Below are 27,961 nucleotides of genomic sequence, written 5' to 3'. Positions count from 1 at the left end.
AACCCGGAGGTATGGATATGTTAATCTCTTCGCAGGTTCAGAAATGTACATCAGGGAAACAGCAATGTTATTGTCAGCCACTTGAGAAAAAAAGAGTGGAGCCAAATTTATATCAAATCGAAATTATCAAAATGAAGTTACAGCAAAGTCACAGCAGTGAGCCTTTCATTTTGAAATCATACTCTGGAGTGCCTTCATTTTCAAGCTGATTTTCACTTCTTTATACTTTTTTCGGCCTTGTCTCATTAAACCTCATTCTCCATTACTCGGATGAATTCTCAGCAGAGTTAGCGATCACTTTTTTCCCCTAGTTCTCTTGCAGTGTTAGGTAAAATAAAACTGGACAGAAAGCCAAGCCCTTGCATGTGCACCACTACATAAATATTTTTATGGCTAAGGTTATGTGCACATTTGGTCAGAGGTGCTAGCCATAAATTTGATGTTCAGCGCTGCTGTGCTACACACGGCCACCAATTTACTCTGATTGTTGTTGAAACACGGACACACACAGGCGAAGGAGATAAAGAGGATAAACTTCTAGTTACAAAAAAGTCATGAGGATGAAAAGTACAGCAAAGGAATATAGTCAATAATATTGTAATAACTTTGGTGACGGACGGCAATTACACTTATGGTGCGCATTTCATAATGTATAGGATTGTGGAATCACTATGTTGTACACCTGCAACTAATATAATAGTGTATGTCAACGGTACTTCAACTAAAACGTACTCTAAGAGGGTCTCATATCATATCAAAAAGTCTCAGTTTGAACATTTTTGTTGGTCCAAACTCAGCCTGAGTGGTGGAGTTGAGCAAACCCAGTGCGACAGCTAGTAAGCATGCAAGTCTTCCTTTATACCTGTTTTTCCCCCCAAACATCTGAAATAATAGGAAGGTTAAGAGGTGCTGTTTGAAGCCCAGATTTCTTGTAGTAGAAACACTCTGAGGACACTTCCTGGAGTGGAGGGTGCTAAGCTAAAGGGTATGGAATCAAGACTGTGGATTCTGCCTACCTCCAGAAATTTCCTTCCTTCTCTGGGCAGCTGCCTTGCTTCCTAAGAAGCCCTGAGACAGTGGTTCTTCTTGCCCTTAACCACACATCTGAATCACCTGGGGCAATTTAAAATTTTGGGGTATTCACACCAGTGATTTTAGATCCTGGGCTGGGGGCGGGTGGGGAGTGGGGGGTGGGACCCAAGCAACAGTATGTTTTGAAAGCTCCCCAAGGCTGAGAACCGTTGTGCCAAAGAGAAAGAACAGATTGCTACTGCTTTCTCCCCAGCAGCATGATTTGTAAATTTGCCATTTTTGTTAACGAACAGCACACAAACTTATTTCAAAGTTGAAGTGCCACGTAATCGGAGACATTTATGGTCTCAAATATAACAGCAGGGTCCCTCAAGGAGTGTTCTCTGTACAAGAAATAACAAATGGATGAAAACGTATACGTGCCCAATCAGTACGTCCCCAAACTAATTTCCATTACAAAACCATTTTTCCATCTTATGAGTATTTGCCCGAACTACGGAGTATGTGTTATTTCTCCCATTTGTGTGGAACTTCGCACTTTTCAAGGAGCTCCAGCTCTGTTGTGTTTGGGGGGTCCACTTGGAGGGTCCCACACATGGTGCTGCTTGTGATTCTAGTGAGTACTGAATGGGTGTGACTCACTGGATTTTTTACCCTTTTAATTCTTTTTCACAGTCGGCCTCCTGGTCTCTTACCTTTGATGTTAACTGGATAAACTGTGGTTCGTTTCCTGTTATTTGCAACTTTGGAATTAAACACACAAATGAAATCAAAGCAGATGAAAGGCCCAGGTCAGCTATCTTGTTAAGGGTCACAGCTGTGGTTCTCGAAGGTCCCGGGCCAACAACTAGCTAGTCCTCCCTCCCTCCATTCGCCAAACGGAGGCCTCTCCTGCGGGGGCAGAGTTATTAAGGTTGGCCAAAAGCTCTCTGAAAAACATGTGTTATCTGAGTGAATGGTTAGTTTTTTCTATGCTGAATCACATATTTTGTTGCTTGGGAAATGTATCTGACAAAACTTAAAATAGATGATTTGTCCCAGTTTACTCAGCTTGTAAGGCCTTGTCCTTGAACGTCCCGTACCCCCCGGAGATGCTGGGAATAATAATGTGGTGCAAGTTCGCTCATTGGTTGGTGGGAGGGGGTGAAGAGGAGGCATTATGGGCAGCACATTTTCCTTCTTTCTTTCTTTTTTTGTTTTTTTAAAGTAGGCTCCACACCCAGCGTGGAGCCCAATGCGGAGCTTGAACTCATGACCCTGAGATCAAGACCTGAGCAGAGATCAATAGTCAGACACTTAACCAACTGAGCCACCCAGGTGCCCCAAAGGCAGTACCTTTTTTAGAATTTGGAGTCCGAGGTACTTGTGTTCATTGCAGTTTATAACTCAGAGCTTCAAAATTGCAAGGTCATGAACATCTACCCCACAAGTTGCTTGTGCAGATTAAATGATATTAGTTATGCATAGTAAATGTTTCTTACGCAGCCACTTGATGCGATCACTTGTTAGAAAACCATTCTGGTTTTAGTATATTTTCTGTCACAAGAAAGGAATTGAATTTAAGGAGTCTTACCTGTCACTCTACTACATGCCAGGCTCCTGTTGCTGCACACAGGAGGCAGAAGAAAACAATAACCTGACGCCTACAGAGCCTTTTAGGATCTACCTAGGTGGTGAGAAGAGCCACCCCCACATGATACATTCGACAATATGAGGCAGGGTTGCCTGGGTGGCTCAGTCGGTTGAGCATCCAACTCTTGACTGTGGCTCAAATCGTGATCTCATGGTTCATGAGATCGAGCCCTGCTTTGGGCTCTGGGCTGACAGCATGGAGCTCGATTGGGAGTCTCTCTCTCTGCCCTTCTCTCGGCCCCTCCCCCGCTCGTGCTTTCTCTCTCTCAAAAGAAATAAACTTAAAAAAAAATAAAAAAAATAATGTGAGGCAGTCTGTAAGCATGGGCTGTGGTTCATTCTCCTGGGTTAGGGTGGAGCTTGAGCCAGGAGTTCAAGGACAGAGACGGAGGAGGAATTCCAGGAAGGAGGAACAGCTCAAACCGCTATTAGCTCAGCAATTGGCTGTGATTCCCACGGGCCTTGGCTGCATACAGCAGGTACTCCCTCCAGGCAAGGAAGATGGCAGCTAACAGCCCTAGGCTCCAGCCTCCAGGTTGGGAACTCCTTGGAAACAGTGGGAGCTTTGAAGCCTGAGTGTACCCAGCCCCAAGTCAGTTCCTGGCAGGAGGTTACCCAGCCAGGTTCCATGACCGAAAACCTAAACCTGGACACCAGGGCCAAGAAGATGGGGTGGGGAGTTCTGCAAAGGAACCAGAAAAGGGAAATGGCGAGTGCACTGGGCAAAGACTGTGGCCATCACAGACCACGGTGTTTGGAATTCTGATATTTTGCTTTCTAGACAGAAAACCAAAAATCTGAATTGTTCCACAAAAACACCAGAAACCAAACAACTCTGTAGGTAGTCCCCCTCCGCTGTCTACAAGGTGCCACATTAAGGTCACTGTCATACTGAGCCCTATAGGGAATGTTCACTGTGTTGCTTGCCTCTCCTCCCTGGCACTGGGCACATTTTCTCTACGGTTTCTCACAAGTCCCTTTTTCCTTGCTCTTTCCCAGCTTGCAAACCCATGTGATGCTTTTTTTAAAATGTTTATTTATTTTGAGAGGGAGATAGAGAAGGAGAGGGGTAGAGAGATAGAATCCCAAGCAGGCTCCAGCTGTAAGCACAAAGCGGGACATGGGGCTCGAACTCACAAAACATGAGATCATGTCCTGAGCCGAAATCAACAGTCTGACATTTCACCAACTGAGCCACCCAGGCGCCCCATGTGATGCTATTTTGCAATGTTTTCTCTTCCTCCTTGTCTTACTTATCCTGTAGATTTTCACCGTGTCCTCTTTTGGACTCTTACTAAAACAAAACACTAATAATGAAGAACTTTCTTAAAAGCTTTTAGGATGTTGTATGCAACATATACTGGCCCAAGAGCCACCCCAGACTTCACTCTGAGAGTCCAGGTGGGAGTGTATAGATGATGATGATGTGATTCTAAATTTTTTAAAAAAGAAAGAGGTTAGGCACAAACTCAACAGCGTCAGCCAGAATAGCTTCAGAAGTAGATCTTCCATATATAAATACTCATACTGAAAGGTAATTTTTTAAAATCACAATAATGTCCTTCTAAGCCTTTAAATAAATCTGAGAACACTCTTGCTATCCTATCATTCCCAAATATACATAAATGTGTTTTATATTTTTCTTTGTTTATTTTCAGTACTCAAATTGTAAAGGCAAAGATTTATCTGAGTTCTGAAGACACTGTTTCCTTAACAGGAAATGAAACTGCCAGTGTTTTACAAAGCAGACAAAGTACCTAATTTGATGAAGAAACCATGCTGACGCACCAGAAGAAAATAGTCTTAAGCGTAATCAACTGAACATTTGTGTGTGTTTCTAAAATTAAGTTGCCTTTTAAAAGAAATCACATTGCTTTATAAACAAAATCATGTATTGGTGTGATCCACAGCTTAAAATGTATTTTAAGAACTTCTGACTTACATGCTGATTAGAAAACACAAAAGTCCCAACCATTTAACATTTGGGGATAAGGTGAATGGTGTTGGAAGTGGAGAGACAAGTCATTGGAAAATCTTAAGAACAGAGCAGTGTCAGGCCATACATACTGTTTTTTATTTTGAGAGTTTGCATTTTTTGGTGACCTGTTTATATTTTTGCTTTCACCCAGTTAGAAAGTTGCACAGGGGGCACCTTGTGGCTCAGTCGATTAAGCCTCTAATTTGATTTCAGCTCAGGTCATGATCTCATGGTTCATGACTTCGAGCCCCACATCTGGCTCTGCACTGACAGTGAGGAGTCTGCTTGGGATTCTCTCTCTCCCTCTCTCTCTCTGCCCCTACCCGACTTGTGCTGTCTCTCTCTCTCTCTCAAAATGAATGAACTTTAAAAAAAAAAAAAAAGGAAAGAAAGTTGCACAGCTTTACCCAGGGACAAAGGTTTGTTTTGTTTAAATAACTATTAGCTGATTTTTTTAATTAATTTTTTTAATGTTTATTTTTGAGAGCGAGAGCATGCGAGCAGTGGAGGGACAGAGAGAGAGGGAGACACAGAATCAGAAGCCGGCTCCAGGCTCTGAGCTGCCAGCACAGAGCCCTATCTAGGGCTTGAACCCACAAGCTGTGAGATCATGACCTGAGCCAAAGTCAGATGCTTAACCGACTGAGCCACCCAGATGCCCCTATTAGCTGATTTTTTAGTTTACCTTACAGTCTTTCAAATTACTTTAAAAATTATAGCTTGTAATTCTTGCAATATATGCTTTGTCACTCTGCTCATCTTACAACCATGAATCTTCTACAAGAGTAACTGGAGAGCAAAATGCTAGAATTTCCAGCCTCCTAGGCAGCTGAAGTTTACCATGTGACACATCCTGGCAAACGAAGAGTAGGTGGCAGTGCTCAGTGATGGTTTTCTTCAGAATTAAAAAAAGAAGAAGAAGAAGAAGAAGAAGAAGAAGAAGAAGAAGAAGACGACGATGACGACGACGGCCAAGCTATAGGAGGACAGGCTGGGTATTTTACCCTCTGCCTTCTCCTTTTCCCTGTGTACAAAGTGGACACATTGCTTGGAGGTTCTGGAAATGACATTTGAGCTGACTGCCGAGGAAGAGGAAAAGTTCATTAGGCAAAGGAAAACCCAGATCTTCAAAGACGGATGGTCCCCTGCCTAGAAATTATATTTAATAAAGAATGACTGAAGGCCTGAATATCTGATGCATCTGTCTTGGAATCATCAAAAGCCTGCTCCAGTGGGCAGGATTAAGGCTACCATTGGGCAAGTACAATAACAAAGAGACAGCTTTGGACCCCAGGCTAGCTGAAGTTTTTCACAAATGGAGCTTTCCAGCAATCCTTTGAGCTACCGTGTAGGTCATTTCCCTATTATCACATATATTCAAGTAGATGCTGACGGATAGCCACCGAGGAACGGTAGAAATGGGAGTCCTGCGTTAATGCAGTGATGCTACTATTTCAGTTTTGTTCAAGCATTTCTGCCCTTGCATGCCCTAAATAATTTTTGAACAACTATGTATCGCCTCGCATATTTGGTCTTTTAAAAATTTAATTTTTAAACTTTCCCTTGCAGATTTCAAATTGACATCTTATGTTTGTAAGCACATAGATTAAACAATTGCAAACAATATGATTTCTGATATAGTATACATTACACACATACTTTAAATCTATTTTTATTGTTTCACAATCTTGGCACAGCTTATTTAGCTCATTCAAGTAATGGAAAGTGACGCTCTGTTAACCTAATGGCAAAGCCAATCCTCACTGTCAAACTTATTAGGGAAACTAACTTTTAAAGAATTGTGCAAAATGTTAGCCCTCTCCCTGCTCACCAAGGAATGATGGCCCTGTAACTGACCGGATTCTTGCCTTTGTGCAGTTTGTGCTCTAATAGAGGAGACAGATCTTAAAGGGTTGCACAAACACAACTGGGAAGAGTGCAAGTAAGGAGTTGTTAGAGGAATGTATAATAAGAGATGGGTGTGTGGTCTGGAAGGGCTTCCCTGAGGCAGTGACATTTTAAGCCTAGAGTTGAGGAGGAATAGGAGTTAATTAGGTGAAGGGGAATGCAAATCTTCAAAGAAAATCTCACTTCATTTTTTTCACTTGAAATAAACATGAAATGGGGCACCTGTGTGGCTCAGTCGCTTGAGTTCTGACTTCAGCTCAGGTCATGATCTCGCGGTTTGTGGGTTTGAGCCCCGCTTTGGACTCTGTGCTGACAGCTCAGAGCCTGGAGCCTGCTTCAGATTCTGTGTCTCCCCCTCTCACTTCCCCTCCCATGCTCATGCTCTGTGTCTCTCTGTCTCTCAACAATAAATGAATGTTAAAAAAACATTTAAAAAGAGAAATAAACATGAAATATTATCTCACTTCTAATGATTAGATAAAGCATTTTGTCACCTGGATAAAATAAGTTGCAATTCCTATAAATTTTTTTTTTAGATCTTGAGAAAATTGTCCTAAATCTGGTCTGGGATAGAACTTTTATGTCTTTTATGTCTGATGTAATCTGCAGTCTCTTCTGGGTGGTAATTAACAATCCTGATAAAATCCTTGGGCAATCTCTTCATGGAATGTGTGGTTACCCACTAGCTGAGTGACTTCTGATGCTCTTTAACCAGTAGTTTCTGTATTGTACAGTGACATCTCTACCAAGAGAGAATCTTTGAATTGGCTTGCTTAGGGGAGTCTTTCTTTGTGGAGTTTGAAAGAAAACTTGTTTTGTGCCCCTAAGCAATCTGAGAATCTGGTGAAGGGGAGCAGACTATGTCACTCCAAAATATGTCTCTTTGACATAAAGATTATCTTGAGCTGGTTATTTTTTAAGAAACATCAGACACAGGAGAAGCTCTGAAAACCGACTAGAAATTAACCTTTTGTAAGAGACATTTACATGTATAAGAGAAATCTCCATTTGTAAGAGCGTCTCTCTCTCTCTCTCTCTCTCTCTCTCTCTCCCCCATGAAGAGAAGGATGACTATAAATCTCTAGGAACTCTAATCAATGGGAAAGGCAGGGAGAAACCTGCCTAACAACTATGCCTTTGTTTCCAGGCTTGGCCTGATAGTCTCCCACAACTGCCCTCCCTCAGCATTTTCTTTTGTCTTTAGCTGGAGATGGTGTTTAAGGTGGTCATTTCGGGGAGTTACTCATTTATCTTGGGCTTTCCCATGTACACAGGAGGTAAACATGTTATTAAAAATGTTTGTTTTTCTCCTGTTAATCTTTTATTCCAGGGAGTCTCAGCCAAGAACCTAGAAGGATAGAATGAAAATTACTTTTCCTCCCCCACACTGGCATTACTCTTAAGGAACTCTTCCCTTTGGAGCTATACATTGCTGAATTATTCTTTGCTTTGGTGCCCAGAGGTTTTTAGACTTAATTTTTTTTTATTTCTTTTTTTAACGTTTATTTATTTTTGAGACAGAGAGAGAGACAGAGCATGAACGGGAGAGGGTCAGAGAGAGGGAGACACAGAATCTGAAACAGGCTCCGGGCTCTGAGCTGTCAGCACAGAGCCTGACGCGGGGCTTGAACTCACTGACCGCGAGATCATGACCTGAACCGAAGTCGGCCGCTTAACTGACTGAGCCACCCAGGCGCCCCGGTTTTTAGACTTTAAGGTAGCACACTGTGCTAGGATACAAGGTGGATGAGGGATACACCTTTTTTTTTTTTTTTTGTCAAGTGGGAGAAGGGCAATTATGGAACTGGAGATAGGCAAGGGGAGCCAAGACTGATCTCTTCACCTCAGGTGCATTGTCAGGAGATTATTTCCAGAAAGAGTATATGGAATTTGAGGTTTGGAAACCAAGTTCCTAAAACTCAGTCTCCTGAAAAATTCTCAAAAACCTCAAGTAGCAAATGTTTCTGTTTGAAGGCCCTGAACTAGATGACTCCTCAGTGCTTGAGGCAGAGGCTTGTGTAAAAGACTATAGGGAGTGATTTATCAGAGATAATGTCAAGAGATTACTCTAAGGGCTCTGGGAAGGAGGCCCCTGGGGCAGCATCCTATGTCTTTTGATGATTTCTAAGGTTCCTCAAAGCCCACTCTTCTCAGTGGCTCTTTGAGGACAGAGTGATTATTATTCAGTGGTTATTGTTGCAGAAAGATCATGTGGTACTTTAGTCTCTGAAATGCAGACCAGAAAGAAACAGAAACTATTCTGAGTTTGTCTCTTAGGGGTTGTGATGCCGAGGACTTCAGGCCCATCGCCAAAAGGGTTCTTGGCTTTGCCTGGAAAGAATTCAAGAGCAAGCCATTTAGAGCAAGGGACAAATTATAAAGTATAGAAGTAAGAAAGGGGTTGCCTCACAGACAAAGTAGCAGTCTCTCCTCCCAGATGAGAAAAGGACTCCCCTTTGCCTCTACCAAGGGGTTTTATTAATTTTTTTTAAGTTAGCTAACCATGGAGAGACGGGCTTACTCTTTAACTTTGGGTTTATCACTTACAATTGGGTGGTTAGTTTCTCCATTGTCTTAGGGTTGTGGAATTATGCATAGGGAGTAATTTTAAGAATGTCCAGCCTAGGGCACCTGGCTGGCTCAGTCTGTAGAGCATGTGACTCTTGATGTTGGGGTTGTGAATTCAAGCCCCATGTTGGGCATGGAGCCTACTTTAAAAAAAGAAGCAGCAGCAGCAGCAGCAGCAGCAGCAGCAGCAGCAGCATGCCCAGCCTGTGTGCTTTTACTGCCACAAGCAGTGGGGTCTTGTGGTCTTCCATGAGTCGGATCTTGTGAGCCTTTTCATGACCTGCTGACTTTTAGGTTAAGCATCAGCCTAAAACCAAAATGGCCCTACTTTGGTCAACTTGTCTTGTCTCCCTAGCCTCCCATCCCTCCGGCCTCATTTGGAGTATATGAAATCTACGGGTTTGTTTTAAAGCTAAATCTCAAATAATTATCATTTGAACCAAAAGATTGTGTATATTTCATTTGAAGAAAGGCATATTCTTACACATTTTTTGTTTTTTTTCTTATCACTTGTAAATGTCGACTTTAAAATTTTCACTTCCTTTTTTGGTCCAGATCCCATGAAGATATCACTTCCTACAAGTCATTACCAGGAAATATCCAGGTTTGAAAATGTACGCTGTGTTTTTTCCCATTCAGTTGTAGTCAGAGTAGTAAACTTCATGAAATTCGAACCTAGGACAATACACCCGGAAAAATACTAGCACAATAACCTGGGTTGCAAAACCTGTTTAGCAAGTTTCAGCTGAAGGTTAATTAAAACCTGCTTGGAAACCTCTTAAAACAGGAACAAGAATGTAAGCCACACACCACCACCACCTAGATTCTTCCCTCAGGATCTTTCTCTTCACCACTTCTCTCGGTATCAGTGGGCACACTTCCCCAGAGTTCCTTCGGGTCTGGAGCAACACCGCAGTGTTGGTGACCACGAGTGTTATGGCGCTGGCATAACCCTTTTCCTCCCGTCCCAGGGGAGGAGCAATAAAACAGCTGCTCGGTACCCCCCCTCCCCTTTAGCAGTTCTAACAGACAGCATGCGTATGCCACTCCTGAAAGCATTTTAGCTTCTCTGGGAGGTTAAGTAGTGTTGGGTTCTGAGGCTGAAGGGTTGTAAGAATTTCCCCCAGTGTTCCATGTTTTAAGTTGACATGTTTTAAGATGAGGAAGAGTTAAGTGACATTGTTCTGGCCGAGACAGGAGAGGGCACAGAGAAGTCAAAGGCAGAATAGGCGAAGGTAGAAATGCTGTGTGATATGTGACTTGCCTGTAAGAGACTATTGAGCTGGCCGAACATTCTGGAACATTACTTACATATTCTTTCAGAAGTTCCTCAGGGTTACCGCTATTATTTCTTTTGTCCAGGCTTGTTTAGAGTGGTTGTCAGCTAACACCCCGTTGGTGGATAAGCATCTGCGAGATGTGCAGGAAACAAGGCCGGAGTATAATTATAACATAATGCTTTAACAACATTGCACAAGACTGCCTCAGTACTATATGCCAGAGTACATAGCGACTGTCTTGCTGACAGGCATTTGGATGGTGATTAGTGTTGGATCACGTCCTGGAATCAGGCTTGAAGCCAGAGAAACTGGAAAATGATTTTTGTTTTTCAACTCCTTGGAGGCCTGTGTGGAAAATTTAGGAGAGCACATTTTTGTTTCTAGTAACAGAACTGACATGTAATTTGAGGAAGAAAAAGTGAAATAGGATGGTTCTTGAACCACTTGCCTTGTCTTAAAGCTGGTCTTCTGTGGAAAAGTTGAATTTTCTTGCAGGGCTGGCTGAGAAGTGTTGAGGCAGGGAGCAGTTGATAGGAAGCCCACCTTCCCCCTGGTTCTTCCACACCTAATCTAGGCACAGGCAAGACCCTTTCCAGGTGGCAAAGAAACAGTCTTAGCCCCAACGCACCAGCAGTAATAATGACCAAAGGCCACCATGTATGATGACACTAGACAGTGAGTTGTGGTTTGTGAGATGAACTGGAGCCTGGCTGCCCAGTTCAAATCTCAACCCCATTGCCTTTTGGTTGTAAAAACAGTGAATAAATTTCTTCACCCCTACACCCTGCCTTCCTCATGCACAAACGATGGCTTTGTTTTAAGGATTAAAAGTGCTCTATAATTATGAGCTTTCTTTTTGTTTCCAATTAAATTGTGACTTTCAGAATGGGTGCCTATTACAAGAATAACATTAGAGTTGATTCTCCCTTTCCTTCTAAAACTGGGGCTGGGGGGCACCTGGGTGGCTGAGTCCGTTAAAGTGTCTCTTGATTTCCACTCGGGTCATTATCTCCTAGTTTGTGAAACTGAGCCCCAAATAAGGCTCTGTGCTGACATGGCGGAGCCTGCTTGGGATTCTCTCTCTCTCTCTCTCTCTCTCTCTCTCTCTCACTCTCTCTCTCTCTGCCCCTCCACAGCTTGTGCGCACCCTTTCTTTCTCAAAAATAACTTAAAAATTTTTGAAAAGTAAGTCTGGGGCTGGTTTATTTCATTTATTTAATGAAATAAATGGTTTTATTAAGTGCTCACAGTGTGCAATGCATGCAATAAGGCCCCGAGGATATAAAGATTCTGGGATATGGTCCCTTCTCCCGAAATGTTAACAGTCAAGGAGGTAAACGTTTCTGTTCACACTGTTATGTCAAAAGCATAAAGAAATAAGTAAATCTGAGGCCAAAGAGTGTGGTCAAGTGCTCAGAGAAGGGGCAAGCGTGTGGTAGAGAAGGCACATGCGTACGGAGTGTGGAGCCACAAACCTGGTTGACAGCCCAGACCTGCACGCCCAGAGTGAATCCAACTTGCTCAACCTCTGTCAGCCTCCGTTTCCTCATCTTTAAAGTGGGCCTGATTCAGTGGTGTGCCGAAGCAGGCTCGAACTCGCTTGGGAGAGCCTCTTGTTAAATATTCAGGAATTTTGCAAGCCAGTTAAAACCATTGGTAGCTTCAAATCAGTCTCGGTGGAAGTATTTACACCATGTTAATCAGCCACTTCTACAAATCAAGGCCCCCACCCCCACCCCCAGCGGGGTTATTAGCACAGGTCTGGAATATGTAGGGGAGGCAAAACTTGATCCTCACGGGGTCTTTGGCTGGGCTTGAGAATTTCATTAACGTAAAACAGATTAACAGGAGAAAAGCATATACATTTATTTAATCTAAATTTTATGTGACATGGGAGCCCTTGTAAGGAAATGAAGATCCAAAGAAATGGTAAAACCCAAGTGCTTTTACACTAGATTGAACGAAGAGAGTTCCAATTGTGGAAAAGTAACTAAAATATCCGGGGAGGCCAAAGGAAGAGAAGGATTATTTTGACGAACTCTGTTTGTACAGAATCCTGGCTTTGACTCCCTAAGGAAGCATGTTTCTTTTCTCCTGGTACGGGTGGGCATCTTTGCACATGGGAGTTTCATCTCCTGTTTTCAGAAAGAAGAGGGGAGATAAGACCGCCCTTCTTGTCATCTGCTGTTTTTCAAGCGCCTTTAGCTCAAAGTAATCCTTATGCCAAAGTGGCATATTTTGGGGTGGCGTATCCTGCCACCCTTCAAATATGCTACACTGATGTCATGAAGATTAATGAAGTCACAGAATCACGGCATCTGGCCCATAGTAAACGCTCCACATAGGTTACGATAAGTCGATCACATAGGATATATTAATAATATACATCCTGCAGTCCATATTCTTAATCTCATTTATGAATAGCAACTGATATGAAGAAAAGCCAGGATCTAATTCAGTTGCCTTTGACTCCAAAGGAGTGTTCTCTCCACCAGACCCAAACTGCCTCTGAAATCACTTTTGTTGTTGTTATCGATTGACTGGATGAAAGAAAGCAGCGTAAGCAATGGGGTGGAAGAAGACAGCCCTGTCCACAGCTGGCAAAAGTCTCTCTGAGCTAAGCCGGAAGTGAATGCCCCCATCCTCAGCCCCTCTTTAAAAGGCTCCCCCTGCTGTGCCCCTGTCACTACCGAAACAGCAGAGAACACACTTGCTCCCAATAAATGTCGCTTCTCTAGGAACCCCTGATGCTCAGAATTTCCTAGCTGTTGATGTCACATCTGGCGCAGAAAATGTACAAGATGCACCTGGTACATCTCAAAAGCGAGGACACTAACAAAACCTGAGGTCATGTCCAAAGGACCACGAAGCCAACTTGAAGAAGCTCTCCCTGGACAATCAGGGCAATGTGAGCTTCAATATGAAAAAATAAGAACAATGAATTAAGACACAGGAAATGTTTAAAGCCCATGAGTTAATAATGATACTTGGCGGGGGTGGAGGAGAGCCTAAGTGGAAGATGATGGGGAAGCCAATTCATTGTTTTGAAAAGTAGTAAATAAATGGGAAGAATCCAATATTTATCCTGCCTCTGTTGGGTGAACTGTATTCCATGGCAATGAACTGCAAGATGGGAGAGCGTTCTTCTTATAGGAATATTTTAGCTAATAACTGAAGAAATAGAATATCACCAACAACTAACGAATCAGTGGACCTAGCAGGTGTTGATATTCATGGCTGCCAACATAACAGAAAGCAACGGCTAGACATTATATGTGTCTTGATGGGAGAAAAAAGTCATCTATGAAATTTTCTTGCCAAAAACTCAAACCTGAATCTGCTCCAGTTGGGGCCCAGTTGGTAAAGTTTTATTTCTGACACCTTTGGCTCTCTTGTTTTTTAGCCGCACAGAGGCAGGCAGTTTTGTATTAAGGTTATGGCAGTGTTTCTCAAGCTTCATACAGACCCCTTTTAGAGGAAAGCATTCTCACAAACCCCCAGTGGTGACTGAAATTACTTATCTTACTTACTATAGACATATAACTAGATGTGAATACTTCATATTCACAGCTCCTATACAACTGTAAAACCAATATACATTTACAAATAAAATCTAAACAAAATGACCAAATAAAATTCAAATGAATGACACTGAATTAATATGAGGGAAGATGTTTTGCTCAAATCGAGTTGTTGCTTGCAAAGGGACACAGTACTGATGGCTGGGGTGGATGTTTTTGGTTTCAGCACTGTATGCACTTGGGTGACGCAATTGTGTGGTGATGTCTCTCTAATAACTCTCTAGAAGGCTCTCCTTTATGCTGTGTTCTGGGACTTGGTCTTTGTTAATGACATGGTGTGAAAAGTGAGCAACATGAACACAAACCGAAATGGCTGCACTCACACCGCAACTAGGATTCAGTTACAAGGTGATTGATTATCTAGACCAGTGGCTCTCAGCCCTGGCTTCCCTTTGAAATGCACATGCAAATACAATTAAATTAGGAGTTTTTCAGGGTGGGGCATTAGTATTTCTTAAAAGCTTTCTAGGCCATTCTAAGGTGCAGCCAATACTGAGAACTACTGATTTTGATGCTCTAGAAAATGCTTATACTGATTAATCTTTATAGTCCAAAAGAAACACCAAATTCAATCATTCTTAGAGTATGAGCTGGTTTGAGAGTATGGCGGTGAACCCCCAGGGGTTTGAGAAATTTGGTCTCCGGAGTTTGATCTCCAGGCCTACTTGGGTGGCCTTAGGCAACTTAGCCTCTCAGAGGTTTGGTTTCTCATTAGTAGAAGAAACTATTAATGGTACTTCCCTCTGCAATGTGTTTGTGAGGATTAGATGTACACAGAGTGCTACATGTAATGCCTGGTTCCTGGTGAGTACTTAGCTAAAGGTTAGCTCTTATTATTAACTGATGAGGGAGCAGAAGGCAAGCTGACAGGCCACAAACACCCCCACCCCCCAGGTGGGATAAGTGTGATATTCTGGGGCACTCCTGGCTGCCCAAGAACAAAGGAAAGGGGGAAAACAAATGGTTAACTGATGGGGATCATAGTCCTGTGGGACCTGAGTCTCCATCACCCTTCCAAAGTGCTGCGGGGAAACAAAGGCAGAAGGAAATGGCAGATAGAACTAAATTTCCTTATAACCTGCAGCCCATTGACAAATGCTTGAGGCTGGCAGGGTAAAACGTTTCTCCAGGAACTCCCTTCTGTCTTAATGCTAATGCTTTGCTAGAGGGAAAAACAACCTTAGCTTGACAATAGCTAGGCCTCCAGTATCCTGTGAGTCTTTAGCATGTGAAAATCTCACTGGAAACTTCCCCTGGACTTTACCGCCCCCAACTCCGTAGTATATAACCAGTGTCTCTTTCTGCCCACGGGTCCTGTCCCCGTGCTTTAATAAAATCACCTTTTTGCATCAAAGACATCTTCAAGAATTCTTTCTTGGCCGTTGGCTCCGGACCCCACGAACTCCACAATCACCCCAAAAACCTCCTCGTTAATTATGATGTTGATAACCCTCTGGAAACTACTAAAACATTTCTTGGGCAGGTGCAAGCCACAAGAAAGAGGGGATGGGAGAATGGGGTGCTGGGCGAACATTATGAGGAAGGGCATTTGGTGGCGTTAGGTGGGGCAACAAACGCAGTGAGGACGGATGGGATGTTCAGTAAGGGTGTGGGACTGTCAGTGTGAGCTGGGTAACAGCTGATTGGCGTGAAGCCTAGATGGGCAGTACACGGAAAAGGGATGAGAATAATGCACAGGGTCACCCAGAGGTGACAATGCCCAGGAAGAGATGATAAAACAAGAAAACGAAGATGCAGCCAGTGGAGCAAACAACTCTAGGAGCAGACAGGGCCACCTGCAGACTCTGAATGGGAGGCTAAGGCTGCCGTAGTCAGGGAGAAAGCCGCTGCTCCCAGCGGGAGACGGTGGCTGCTTTCTCAGAGCTGGGCCAGCCCCATTGGTTGCTGCTGAGCGTTCGCTTGCCTCCAAGAACAGTGGTGTCATCCATTCTAGGCCTCGCTGGAGACCCAGTGGAAAGGAGACTCACAGGATGGGGTAGAGTGGGCATAAGGCATTAATGAGTCATTCGGCCTCTTCTGAATTGTTGCTTCTGCCTTTTTGTGGAAAGGACTACTTCCTTTCCCTAGAAAGGCTATTCCCTGGAAGCTAGGCAGCTGATGATCTTGGGCTGTGGTTTGGATAATGACAGACCATGGCTCTACTCTACTTGGGTCAGTAGCAGGATGTCATAAGCCTATACACGGACAAACCCAGCTACTTCCGCTTTTAATCGTATCAGAAATTTTGATTTTATACGTTTTTAAGAAATGTAATACACTTAGCGCATAGCAGTTTTTTTTTAATTTTTTTTAACGTTTATTTATTTTTGAGACAGAGACAGAGCATGAACGGGGGAGGGTCAGAGAGAGGGAGGCACAGAATCTGAAACAGGCTCCAGGCTCTGAGCTGTCAGCACAGACCCTGACGCGGGGCTGGAACTCACGGACCGCGAGATAATGAGTCGTTCGCTCAACCGACTGAGCCACCCAGGCGCCCCCTTAGCAGTTGTTTTTTTAAAAAAAACCAACCACACAGAAAAACCCTGAAATATCCTATGTAATATAGTAATTGGCAAGTCCTTAGTCCGAAATACTATTCTCCTCAAGGGATTATGTCAGGCAGAGTGTTTTAGTAAAATAGTAATTTTAAAGTTATCTTTACAGAAAGCTGTCTTTCTCCCCATTTTCCAGGTTTATCATTGTTTATTATTTCCTTTAATAAAATTTCCCAGAACATGTTTTCTTACCTGCCTGGTGATTTCAAATTTTACAGATTGGTTTTAAAGTTTAGTTTTTAAAGAGGTGCCTTTGTAATCGAGTTAAACATTCAGTGGGCTGATGCTGTGGTGTTTCAGCTTTTAATTTTTCTTTAGTTTTATTTTAGCGAGAGAGAGAGGGAGCGTGAGTGGGGGGTAGAGGGACAGAGGGAGACAGAGAGAGAATCCCAAGCAGGCTCTGTGCTGTCCGTGCAGAGCCTGGTAGGGTGCTTGAGCCCAGGAGCCATGGAGATCATGACACTCAACCAACTGAGCCACCCAGGTGCCCCTCAGCTTCTAAATTTTAAACTTAAGGGACTTCTTTAGAGTGCACACAACCTTCATCAAAGCTTTCGGGTGACAGCGCTGTATTTTTAGGGCTAAACTCTAAGAAGAAGGAGAAAACAAAGAGTTATATTGTAACTCGCTGGGTTAATCTAATTTATTCACATATTTAACCACGGTCAGCATGTAGTTGTTTTCCTCAAAGAGGCCCACTTTCCAAAACACTTTTCAAAATGTCTTCTTTTCCCACAAGGCTCTTTGTGTTTAGTTAACCCTTTTTATGCTTGCGAGCTTCTCTCTGCCAGTTAGCATCCTAACAGGACCCTGGCTGAGAGTGGACTCTGTAAACTTGCTTTCATAGCAAGCTGTCTGCGCCACCAGTAAATCCCGGAGCTCTCCTGTGTTCGGTATAGTGCAGGATCCCATTGTTTATATGGCTGCCTTTGAATTTAGAAGCCAGAACAGACTTAAAACGGGGTGCAGGGCAAAACCCCCCTTTGACTGAGGAGCCCGGGATTTCTTTACTGGAGCACCCAGAAAGAAGATACAGAGCATTGTTTTTCAGGTTATCTGAGGACTTGGAAAACGTTCATCTTGGAAATCAGCACAGTGGTTCTTATCAACTACCATCTCCATTATTAGGGGACTTGCTGGGTTTAGTTTAGTTCCATGTAATGAGTAGTAAAAGGGGGTAATATTTATCTAAGACTGTCTCTTCCTCATGGTTCTTAGTTTCATTTTCATTCCTGGAGAAAGCTTTTGTTTACCACTCCCCCCCTCCCCCCAACCACCACCTGTGGTTTTCAGCAAATTGTCCACAAAAAAGCCCTTTGTTCCCACAGTATCATAGACTGGCCCTCCAGATAATTTCCCTGGTTGGTACCTGCATCCACCTCCAGCCTTTTTGTTTGCAGTCCCTGTAAAATTGTTGGTCCCCTCCCGATTAGCAAAGTGATCCCTTTTCCTGTCAGAGTAGCATTTTGTGTGGGAGGAGGTTGCTGCGGGCAATGTGCACGTGTCCCTGTACGCTCCCAGTCCCATCTCCACCTTTTATTTGGGTAATAAAAGGGCTTGCTTGTTGTGGGCTCGCTTTCTAACCTGGTTTCTCAGCTCTTGAAAAATCTGTCAGGTCAAGTGTAGTGTTACCAGTGTAAAGTCATTTTACATGCTGCTGCCTATAAAACCATGAAATTCAACTGGCTTCCTTCCAGACTGTGAGAACAGCTTGTGACCATTTTAAATTGGGTTAAAAACTGTTTTTAAACAACTGTAAAGTTAGGTTTCTTGGCCATTTTTATTTTGCATTCAACAGCAAGAAAAACGTCAAGAGAAAGATTCGTAAAAATGCTTATACCGATTAAATCAAAGGGTAGTTTATTATAAAAGAATCAAAACAGAAACTCTAAGTACCAGTGTGTACATTGTACACATTTAAATGACTCACAAGAATGAAGTTTTTTTCATATACATTAAGATCACACCACCTTGCTGTTTATCAAAAGATGTTCAAGGAGAAATCTGACTCCAAACTGCATACAAGACTGCCATCTTAAACAGACCGCATTTCAAACATGCAACAACGCCACTGGTAATAAAGCTTTGGAACGGGTGTTCATTCTATTATTCGACTACAAACAGGACAGAAAGCAAGATCAGTTGAGAATTTAATCTAAAATAGAATGGAAGCTGTCATTTTTCTGCACCAGCACTCCTCACTCCTCTGCTGCCATCTTTAGCAAATACTCCTTGTCGATCTTGAAGAGTCTCCATCCCTCTTCGCTGGACAGATCAGAAGCACCTCTTCTTTTGTAGAAGTTGATAGATGGTTCATTCCATTCGGCTACCAAGAAGTGCATGCTGCTGCAGCGACATTTCATGGCAACCTGTTACAAGAGACAGCAAAACAAACTCAGTGACATTTCACCTCCTTGCCAAGACCTGAATCGGAATCAGTCCTTAAAATAATTCAGTAACCCTTACGGATTCAGAAACCAAAACCAACACATACCTGGCTTAGGTTCTTCAGAATTTCTGATCCTATGCCAAAGCCTAAAAGAAAGAGAAGTACCGTTTACAAAGTCATCTTTAGGACTTGAAGCCCTGATTTCTCTTTAGAGCGCCCCCCTCTTAACCGAGCCATACCTCTATAGTCACTCATTACGAAGAAGTCCTCAAGATACAACAGTTTGCCAATCCACGGGTCATAGGTAAAGTAGTACATGGCGAAACCAACAACACTGTGTCCTGTAATAAGAGGATCACATGAGATGTGGACAAAAAACAACCCATAAAAGCTGTAGCTGCAAAATCAGAAGCCTATCATAGGTTTTTAAAAATATACATGCATGTATTATAGAAATAAGTAGCCACTGAACTGGACTGTTTCCTGATTTTTATGCTAGTGCAGTCCAGGCCACTGTTGGATGATCTCACTGTTCTGAGAACATGTATTTGCAAAAAGCACACATTAGAGCTAGCTGAAGCGAGGCTAAAATCGTGGACTGGCCACTCTGCAATCTGCTGGATCTCACACTCAGGAAGTGAGAATGCTTTCATTACTTGCCAGAGCAACACTGCTATAGTCTTAAAACTAAACACACACATTATTCACATCCTATCGATATATTGGTATGTTGACTTGGGAATAAGTCAGGTTTACACGGCAGTTCAGAATAATAAATATTTGTAGTTTAGAAACTCTGCTTCCTTAAAGGTCAGGACATCAGGCCAAAAGCGTAACGTTTAATTTCAGAACTTGCCTTCCAATTCGCACATCTTCAATTTGCTCTCCCCAGTTTTAAGCCAGAAGAAGCAGAGGTACCCAGAAACAGGTATTATGTAACATCCACATACCTCTGAAAAGTACCTCATCCCGTATGTTTTCCGTTCGTTTCTTCTAGCTTGGGGAAGAGACTTCAGAAAAAAACGAAGCACCCACCCAAACAACTTCCCTTTTTAGCTCTGTCTTCTGACCAGTCAACAGGGACCAGCAAAAAAAACAAAACAAAACAAAACAAAACAATCTGACTCCCTCTTATAGGGTGTCTGTAATTTCAAATGGAGGCAAAGGTTTCAAATTAAACTTTCTAGCCGTTTTATAGTCCTGAGCAAACACAGGAAGCGAGTACACTGGAGTTTCTGATCTACCGTGTTTTAAGTGTGTGATAATAGGACCTTACCTCATTTATCATGATCATCTACTTTATTGTGTAAAGGATCTTTTAGTTACCTCCCCGCCCATCCATGTACACGGAAGGGCCATGTACATGGCGAAGCTAGAGACTGTAACCTGAAGATTGGGACAAATTAAAGAAAAAAATGTGATTTAACACAATTACAAAAAAAGGTTACGTTAGGGTCAAACAAGAACCATTTATGAAACTGAATTACAACAAACGACATTATACCTAACTCTTCCGGGTCTCCACAGCACTCTGATACTTACTTAAACAGCTCAAACTCTTCAGGGTCTCCACAGCACTGATACTTACTTAAACAGCTCTTTCAACCTGCCCTATTATGTGCAGCACATCTACTTTTTTTTCTCAGTAGTTCGGACACTCGCTATTATTTCTGGCCAATTGCTCAGTAAGTATCTTTGGCCTGTGTTGTCAGTGGTTCTACACAACAGACACTATGTTTTTACACAACACTCGGTGTTTGGCTTCTGGAAGGGAAGGGTGGTTACCTTCCGGAGACCGGTGCTCCTTGGGCACTTCTGCAACCAGGCAGTGGTAGAAAGGGTGCTCTCCGAAACCATCCTCTAGTAGATCTGCAAGAAGGGGCAGCAGGGACAGACAGTGATGGCCTTGGTGAAGATGACAAGCACCGGACGCCCTTCCCCCGCCCTGCCACAGTTGCGTTACCTTTTTCAGTTAACATTACTTGCTCTTCCATATATTCGTATTTGGCCAGTTCCTGGGGCGATGCACATAGGAAAAAGGGAGACGAGAAGAAAACTTTAAGTGAGGCCCCGGCCTAACCAGCTCAGAGGGAACAGGGTGGGCGGGGCGGGGTGGAGATTCACTCCCAGAATCCTGCCCGGAGCGGCCGGGCCAAGGCTGGAAGTGGCTGGCGGACAAAGGGGGACCTGCCTGAGCCGCTTCCCACCTCCCGCCCCTTGCCCCAGTAGGGGCCCGGGCCTCCCGCTACCTTGATTAGCCGCAGGATGTCACTGCAGTCGGCGGCGGTGGCCGGGCGGATCACGAATTTAGCCATTTTCGTCTTTTGCTTTTCTTCCCTTTGCGGACCAGGCCCCTGTACTTGAACAGCAGGAGGAGGTGGTTCCTCATTCGTCTCCCGGGAGCGTCCTTTTCTCAGTCAGGCTGGCACCATGACCCGGCGAACCTTTGCAAGCGACGGAAAAGCTTCCCCGACTGCGACTAGCGCTGCACACTCGGGTGTCCGCTGGGCTCCGCTTTTTAGCGCGGAGAAGCCCCGCCTCCGGCCGTGAGGCGGAGGCCCCTCGTCCAATGAGGCTCCGACCGCCCCCCTCTTCCGGACACCGCCCTCCCTTCCGGACACCGCCCTCTCTTCCGGGCCTCCGTGTGAATCCGCCGGGCGCGGGCGCGGGCGCGGGCGCGGGCGCGGGCGCGGGCGCGGGCGCGGGCGCGGGCGCGGGCGCGGGCGCGGGCGCGGGCGCGGGCGCGGGCGCGGGCGCGGGCAGCGAGGCGAGCCACGGGGTTCTGTAGGGGCGCCCTCTACCGACGCCTCTCGAAACCTTCCAGGAAGCCCGAAATGGGAACCTGCGTGTCCCCCACGCACCTTCGCAAAAGGAAAAGAGGAGATCTTCTTGTGGTCCCTAGCTAGTGACTTTCCAGTTTCTTCCTTAACTGGTCAGGAAAGGAAACTCAGGAGACCCAGCCTTGGGCAACTTGAGGATTAGAGCAGCAGTTCTCAAAGTGTGGTCCTGGGGAACTTGTGGGTTCCAAGATCCCGTCAGAGAGTGTGTCAAAATTGGTTTCATAATAATAGTAAGACGTCATTGGTCTTTTTCATTCTTGTTGAAAATTTCCAGAGGCGACGTGATGTGTGTGTGATGAAGTCACTGTTCTGATGACTAATGGAATGTGTGCTTGTATATTCTATTTTTTATGTTTATTTATTTATTTCTTGAGAGAGAGAGAGAGAGGCTGAGAATCCCAAGCAGGCTCAGCACTGTCGGCGCAGAGCCAGATGCGAGGCTCGAACTCACGAAACCAGGAGACCGTCACCTGAGCTGAAATCAAGAGTCAGACTGAGCCACCCAGGTGCCCCATGCTTGTATATTCTTAGATTTCCTAGAATTTCCTAAGGTAAACTATTTGGGTTCTTCAGTAATTTTTCCCCTCTATATTTGTAATTTTTAGAATTAACACACTGTTTTCTTTCTTATTTTTTTCCTTATTCTTTCTTAAATCTCTGACCTTCCTTGTGGACACCCACTTCCCCTGCATGAGGTACACTCTTTACAATTTCCTTTAGTCAAGATCTGCTATTGAAAATTTTTCTGTTTTGCTTGTCTACATATGTCTTTAATTCATCTTAAAATTCTTGAAGGGTTTATTTCACTGCTTATAGAATTTGAGGTTGAAAGTTATTTTCTTGCAGCATGGTGATATCAGACTATCTTCTGGCTTCTATTGCTGTTGAAAGTTGTTGTAATCCTTACTTGCTGCATCCTCTGTGCTTCTTTTTCCCCTTTGCTTTAACTTTTTATTTTGAAATAATTACAAATTTACAGAATGTGTGATGACATTGCTCTCGCGACTAAAGGAATGTGTGCTTGTGTATTCTTGTGTTTAATAGAATTTTCAAAGGTAAGCTTTTTGGATTCTTCAGTAATTTTTAAATGTCCCGAGAGCAGAATGTTTGAGAACGGTTGAATGAGAGTATAGCTGTTTCTTGACTGTACCCACCGGAACAAGTATTTAGCCTTTTGCAGGTAGTTTTTCTTTGACATTCCACCTTCCCAGACAGAGCCCCTGAGGGCTTGCTTTGGCTGCCCTACTTGGGTTCCAGGATGAGTCAAAGAGAAAGCAGAGAAGGGTCCCACAGCGCTCTCCGTCTGTAGAATGAAAGGTTGGACTATCACCAAATGACCCCTCAAACATCCAACAAGTGATTCTCTGCCTTTGCTAGCAATACCCTGTATGTAAAAAGGAAAGCAAAAGTAAGTTCTTTGTTACCTTTTCCCACCCTCTGGGAATGTTATGCATAGTGAGTCACCTGGGAATTTACCAAATGTCTTTCTCAAAGATCTTTAAAAATAGCATTGATTCTCATCTGCCTGAGCTACTTCAGGTGATGTGTTTCCTGACACCATGACACATGGATGATCATCCATAGGCCCTTCCCTACTCCCGGTCTTACTCATGGGAGGATCGAGGAGAGCTAATTGCGTAAGTATGTGTTTACTGATAACGGTAAATTAGACCTCCATGACTAAGCACTAATGATAGCTGTCCTGTTGAAGCAATAGTACGGCTCTTTTCAGTTGGGTTGCTTAGTTTTTCAGAATAATGCTAGTTTCATTAAAATTTGTTTCATTTTCTATGTATTCTATTTTTTTTCAGTTGAAATTTCATGCTTTTATGCTTCACTTTGCCATTATGGCAAGAGGAGCCCATTCTTTTTTTTTTTTTTTTAAGATTTTATTTTTTAAGTAGTCTCTCCACCCAACATGGGAATTGACCTCACAACCCCGGGATCAAGAGTTGCCAGCTCCACCAACTGAGTGAGTCAGGCACCCCCAAGAAGAGGCTATCCTGAAAAGCAGATGGCTACAGAAAAAAAAAAAAAACCTCATTGTGATTGTGTTTGTGCAAATGTAGAAGCTTAGAACCCTAAGAAATTTGAATTTTCTTTTGGCGGTGAACCAAGTTAGGCTTTTCCATCGTCAGGAATAGATACAATGGATGACTAACATTACTCTTGATACTGGAATTTATATTTATTTATTTATTTTTAATGTTTATTTATCTTTATTGTGGGGTTTGAACCCACAAACCGTGGGATCATGACCTGAGCTGAAGTCAGCCACCTAACTGACTGAGCCACCCAGTCAGTTTATGTTTAAAACTGCATAAAGAGGGATTACCTGGAAAATTTTGATTTGGTTAATGAGTCAACAAATCAACAAGACTTATTGTGTCTTGTGCTAGGTACTTGGGAGTTATAAAGGAAGATTCAGTTTTGAAACCAGCCCTCAGGGCATGCAGTTTACTTTTAGAGTTGTGTGTGTGTGTGTGTAGTTTACTACAGCAGAATTTAAGTTTTGTGAGAAAGAGAATTCCTACAAAACTAAGGAGGTCTTAGTATGGGTAGAGTAGGAGGAAGGGAAACCACCAAGGCGCGTTGTGGGTGTTTTACATTCATTGTCTCATTTGATCTTTACAGTGTGTTGTGAAATGGGTAATGTTAGCTGCATCCATCTTTACAACTGAGAAAACTGGAGGCTCAGAGGGTTACACAGTTGCCAAAACTAGGAAGTGATAGAGCTAGGAATGAAGGAATTATGTTGATTTCCATGCCAGAGTGAATGAAGCTGTCCAACCTGCCCTATTGAACTATTATGGAAAGTGTCATGGTTTTCTTCTGTTTATAGAAGTAGTACACACTGATTAAGAAAATTGGAGAATGGCAGAGTTACAAAAAGTTAATAAAAATCCTGTTCGTAAGTTGGTTTTCTTCCAGTCTTTTTGTCTATGTACATGTACACGCAGGACTGATACTCAGTTGATATATACAGTGTAGTAGATTTAAAATGGCCGCAAATTCATTTCAGCTCCTCCCGTCAAGAGGTAGAGTCTGTTTCCCCACTCCTTGGATCTGGACTGGCTTTGTGACTTGCCTTGACCAATAGAATGCAGTAGAAGTGGTGATATACAACTTGTAAACAAGACCTCAAAAGGTCCTAAAACTTCTGCTCATGCTCTCCTGGGACACTGCTACTGCCATATGAGGAAGCTTGAGCTAGCTAGCCTCCTTGAGGAGGAAAGACCTCATGAAGACAGGGGTCCAGCTGGTAGCCAGCACCAACTGCAAGATACATAAGTGAGGCCATCTTAGGTCATCTAATCACACTTGAGCTCTCAGGTGATTGTGGTCGTACCAGTGACCCTAGGTGAGACCAACAGAAGAACAGCCTAGCTGATCCCAGGCCATGTTATTAACCTGAAGAATCATGAGCCAATAAAATGGTTTTTTTTTTAAGTCACTAAATATCGGAGTGCTTTGTTATACAGCAAAGGCTAACTGAAACTAGATGGTCGTTTTGGTTCTTTACATCTGGCTTCCATTCTGATTGGTTGTAGTGTCCGTTCTGACTGGTCTGTGCTTTTTTGCTGTACCTTTCAAAATATTAAAAAAATTACTGTGCGTGTGTGTGTGGGGTGTGTGTGTAATAACAACAAATTGGTATCCTATATGTATAATTCCTATCCTTCAGCGTAGTATATTGTCTCCTTAGCTACTACAGCTTTGGAATTCGATTCCCCATCTGTGTGGTCATGTCATTTACTTAACCTGGTTAAGTTACCATTTTTTTTGTCTGTAATGAGTAAATAATAAGAATATCCTTAATATGGTTAGTTGTTGTGAGGATTAAATGAGGTAATGCATAAAAAGTGCTCAGCATAGCACCTGGACTGTTAGCTTTATTACTATTAACATTTGTAGTATATTTTTCCATCTCATTAAGTATATTTATTTTTTTTTAAAAATATGATGGCTTCTTAGAATTCCATTCTGTGCAGTTTATTTTACCATTCTCTTGTTGAAGATTTAGATTTTTTTCACTCATAAATAATGCATTGATGAACACCTTTCCATCCAGGTTCAGCCCAGGTTTCTGATTGTTTCCTTAGGAAGATTCCTAGAAGTGAAATTACCAACTAAGCAGAGATGTCATTTTGTTGATCTGAAGCTAGACAAACACTCCAAATTCAGGTCCTCATTACATGAAAGTATAATTTGAGATGACTCCGCAGATGGGCTTGCTCTAGAACTTAAAATTATCTAAGTTTTGATAACATCTGACATCTGTATTCCACAGGTTATAATACTTGGGATAGACTAGAGTTTGGGTCTTCTCCAGAGGGGGTTTTCTTGCTACATGTGGGCGAAACTTTATGGGTATGATCAATAAAAACAACTAGCCCCAGGAAAATACCTTGTTTTGGGCCAAGGTTTTCTTTTATTTTTTTGTCCTTTTTTTTTTTAATTTGTGAAATTATCCTTTAGGGCCTGGAAAGCTGTTCCATCTTTAGGGGTGCACCATCAAAAGTGTAAGACTTCTCTTTGTAAATATAAAGTATTACGTTGCTTTAGGCTGCAGTTAAGAGGCTGGTCAGTAATAAGTAAGGTATTAATCAGGGCTCTTGTCTGCAAGTACCTGATTCTAACTAGTTTAGGCAAAGGGGGAATTCACTGCTCAGCACAGGGAGCACAGGTCTGACAGGAACTAGAACCTTGTGGTACAGTCTGAAATATACTGAAAAAGAGGGAAGATCGGTGCTTGTAATGGACATCTATTTGTTTCTCAGAAAATCATTTTTTGCTTTTGAATAATTATTTCCCCCCTAAGCCCCAAAAGATGGTTCTCCTTGGTGAGGGGGGAGGAGGCTCCCAATCAGAGCATGCCATCTGCTTTGTCAATATTGTGATCCAAGCCATGCCAACCAGTGTCTTTTCTCAGTGATGCCAAGAAAGTCCTTCCCTTTCTTCTGGCACATCTGAGAAGATGTGGAGGTCTGAGACAATGACTTTGACCTGCCTGGGAAAGACTGACCCCATTTGAGTTTCTGGCTCTGCATAGCCACAGGTGGAATGGCCTGTATGCTCCCAATCACCTCTGTTGCCTGCTTTTGACCCCCTCACACCCCCACCCCGACCCCCACCCCAGGTACTACTACTTTGCACGCTTGTAAGGAAAAAGGGGCCCGAATGGTTAGAAAGTCTCCATTCCATTCACTTCGGAAAAAAGTGGGGATAAGAAGCTCCTGGGCCAAAGAGGGGGGGTTGGGAGAGGTAGATACTGTGTGGGAATATGCAGAAATAGGGATGATCATACTTGAAATCCCTGGGGTTGAACTTTAAGACATGTGATATAACTCCTTTTTTTCCCCTGTCTGGTCATCTTTGTTTTCGTTTTGGTTTTTGTCTGGTGGTCTTTGTGAGAAGGCCAGCGCATTGGCAATTGTGTTAAATCTGCAGAAATCGCCTCTTGGAAACCAGATGTAGAGGCTGAGTGACCTTTAGGCAAAGACTTGGACACATTCCAACTCTCTGAATGTTTATGACTTAAGACTGGTGCTTTTGGCCCAAGGGCCATTGCTGTCCACCATGAACACTTTTTATTTCAAGGTTCCACAATAGCAAGACAGTTATTTGGAAGCAAGTTGTTTTATACCTCCCCTTTTGTATCAGTTATCTATTGCCACATAACAAATGACCACAGACATACTGGTTTATGTTATATACATTTATCATTGCAGTTTCTGTAAGTTGGGTGTCCAGGCGTGGCTTAGCTGGTTCCTTTGATTAAGGCGTCAGGCAGGCTGCATTCTCATGTGGGAGTATGGCCAAAGAAGAATCCACCTGTGAGCTCAGGTTGTAGGCACCAGTAGAATTCATTTCCTTGACTGGGGACTTTGACTTCTTACTGGCTGTCAGTTGAGGCCACCTGTGGTTTCTAGAAGCTGCCTGCAGTTTCTTATCACGTGGGCTTATCCAGTATGGCTGCTTACTTCATCAAGCCAGAAAGGAGAGTCTATAGAATAGTCTGCTATAAGATAGTGTTTTTTAATTGTGAAAAAACCCCCACATAACATCAATTTTATCATCTTAACTATTTTTAATCATTTTTACAGTACAGTAGTGTTAACTATGTGCATATTGTATGACAAACCTCTAGAAATGTTTCCTTTTGCAAAACTGAAACTCTACACCCATTGAACACCT

At 43.1% G+C, this 27,961-nt stretch overlaps 1 protein-coding gene across 1 annotated transcript; it reads right to left on the bottom strand.

Moving 5' to 3' along the window:
* Positions 1 to 18,295: 18,295 nt before the first annotated feature.
* On the bottom strand, positions 18,296 to 21,433 carry SAT1 (spermidine/spermine N1-acetyltransferase 1). Its single transcript, XM_015064595.3, has 6 exons — positions 21,173 to 21,433; positions 20,887 to 20,938; positions 20,709 to 20,792; positions 19,163 to 19,264; positions 19,029 to 19,069; positions 18,296 to 18,903 (listed from the first exon to the last, which is right to left on the bottom strand). The coding sequence occupies exons 1-6, from the start codon at positions 21,236 to 21,238 to the stop codon at positions 18,733 to 18,735; spliced, it is 516 nt and encodes a 171-aa protein (XP_014920081.2). The 5' UTR covers positions 21,239 to 21,433; the 3' UTR covers positions 18,296 to 18,732.
* Positions 21,434 to 27,961: the final 6,528 nt, after the last annotated feature.

This window comes from Acinonyx jubatus, chromosome X (assembly GCF_027475565.1).
Source record: "Acinonyx jubatus isolate Ajub_Pintada_27869175 chromosome X, VMU_Ajub_asm_v1.0, whole genome shotgun sequence".
In the NCBI taxonomy this organism is placed as follows: Eukaryota; Metazoa; Chordata; class Mammalia; order Carnivora; family Felidae; genus Acinonyx; species Acinonyx jubatus.
Note: the sequence above shows the minus strand (reverse complement) of the source record. Positions and strands in the feature narration are given on the sequence as shown.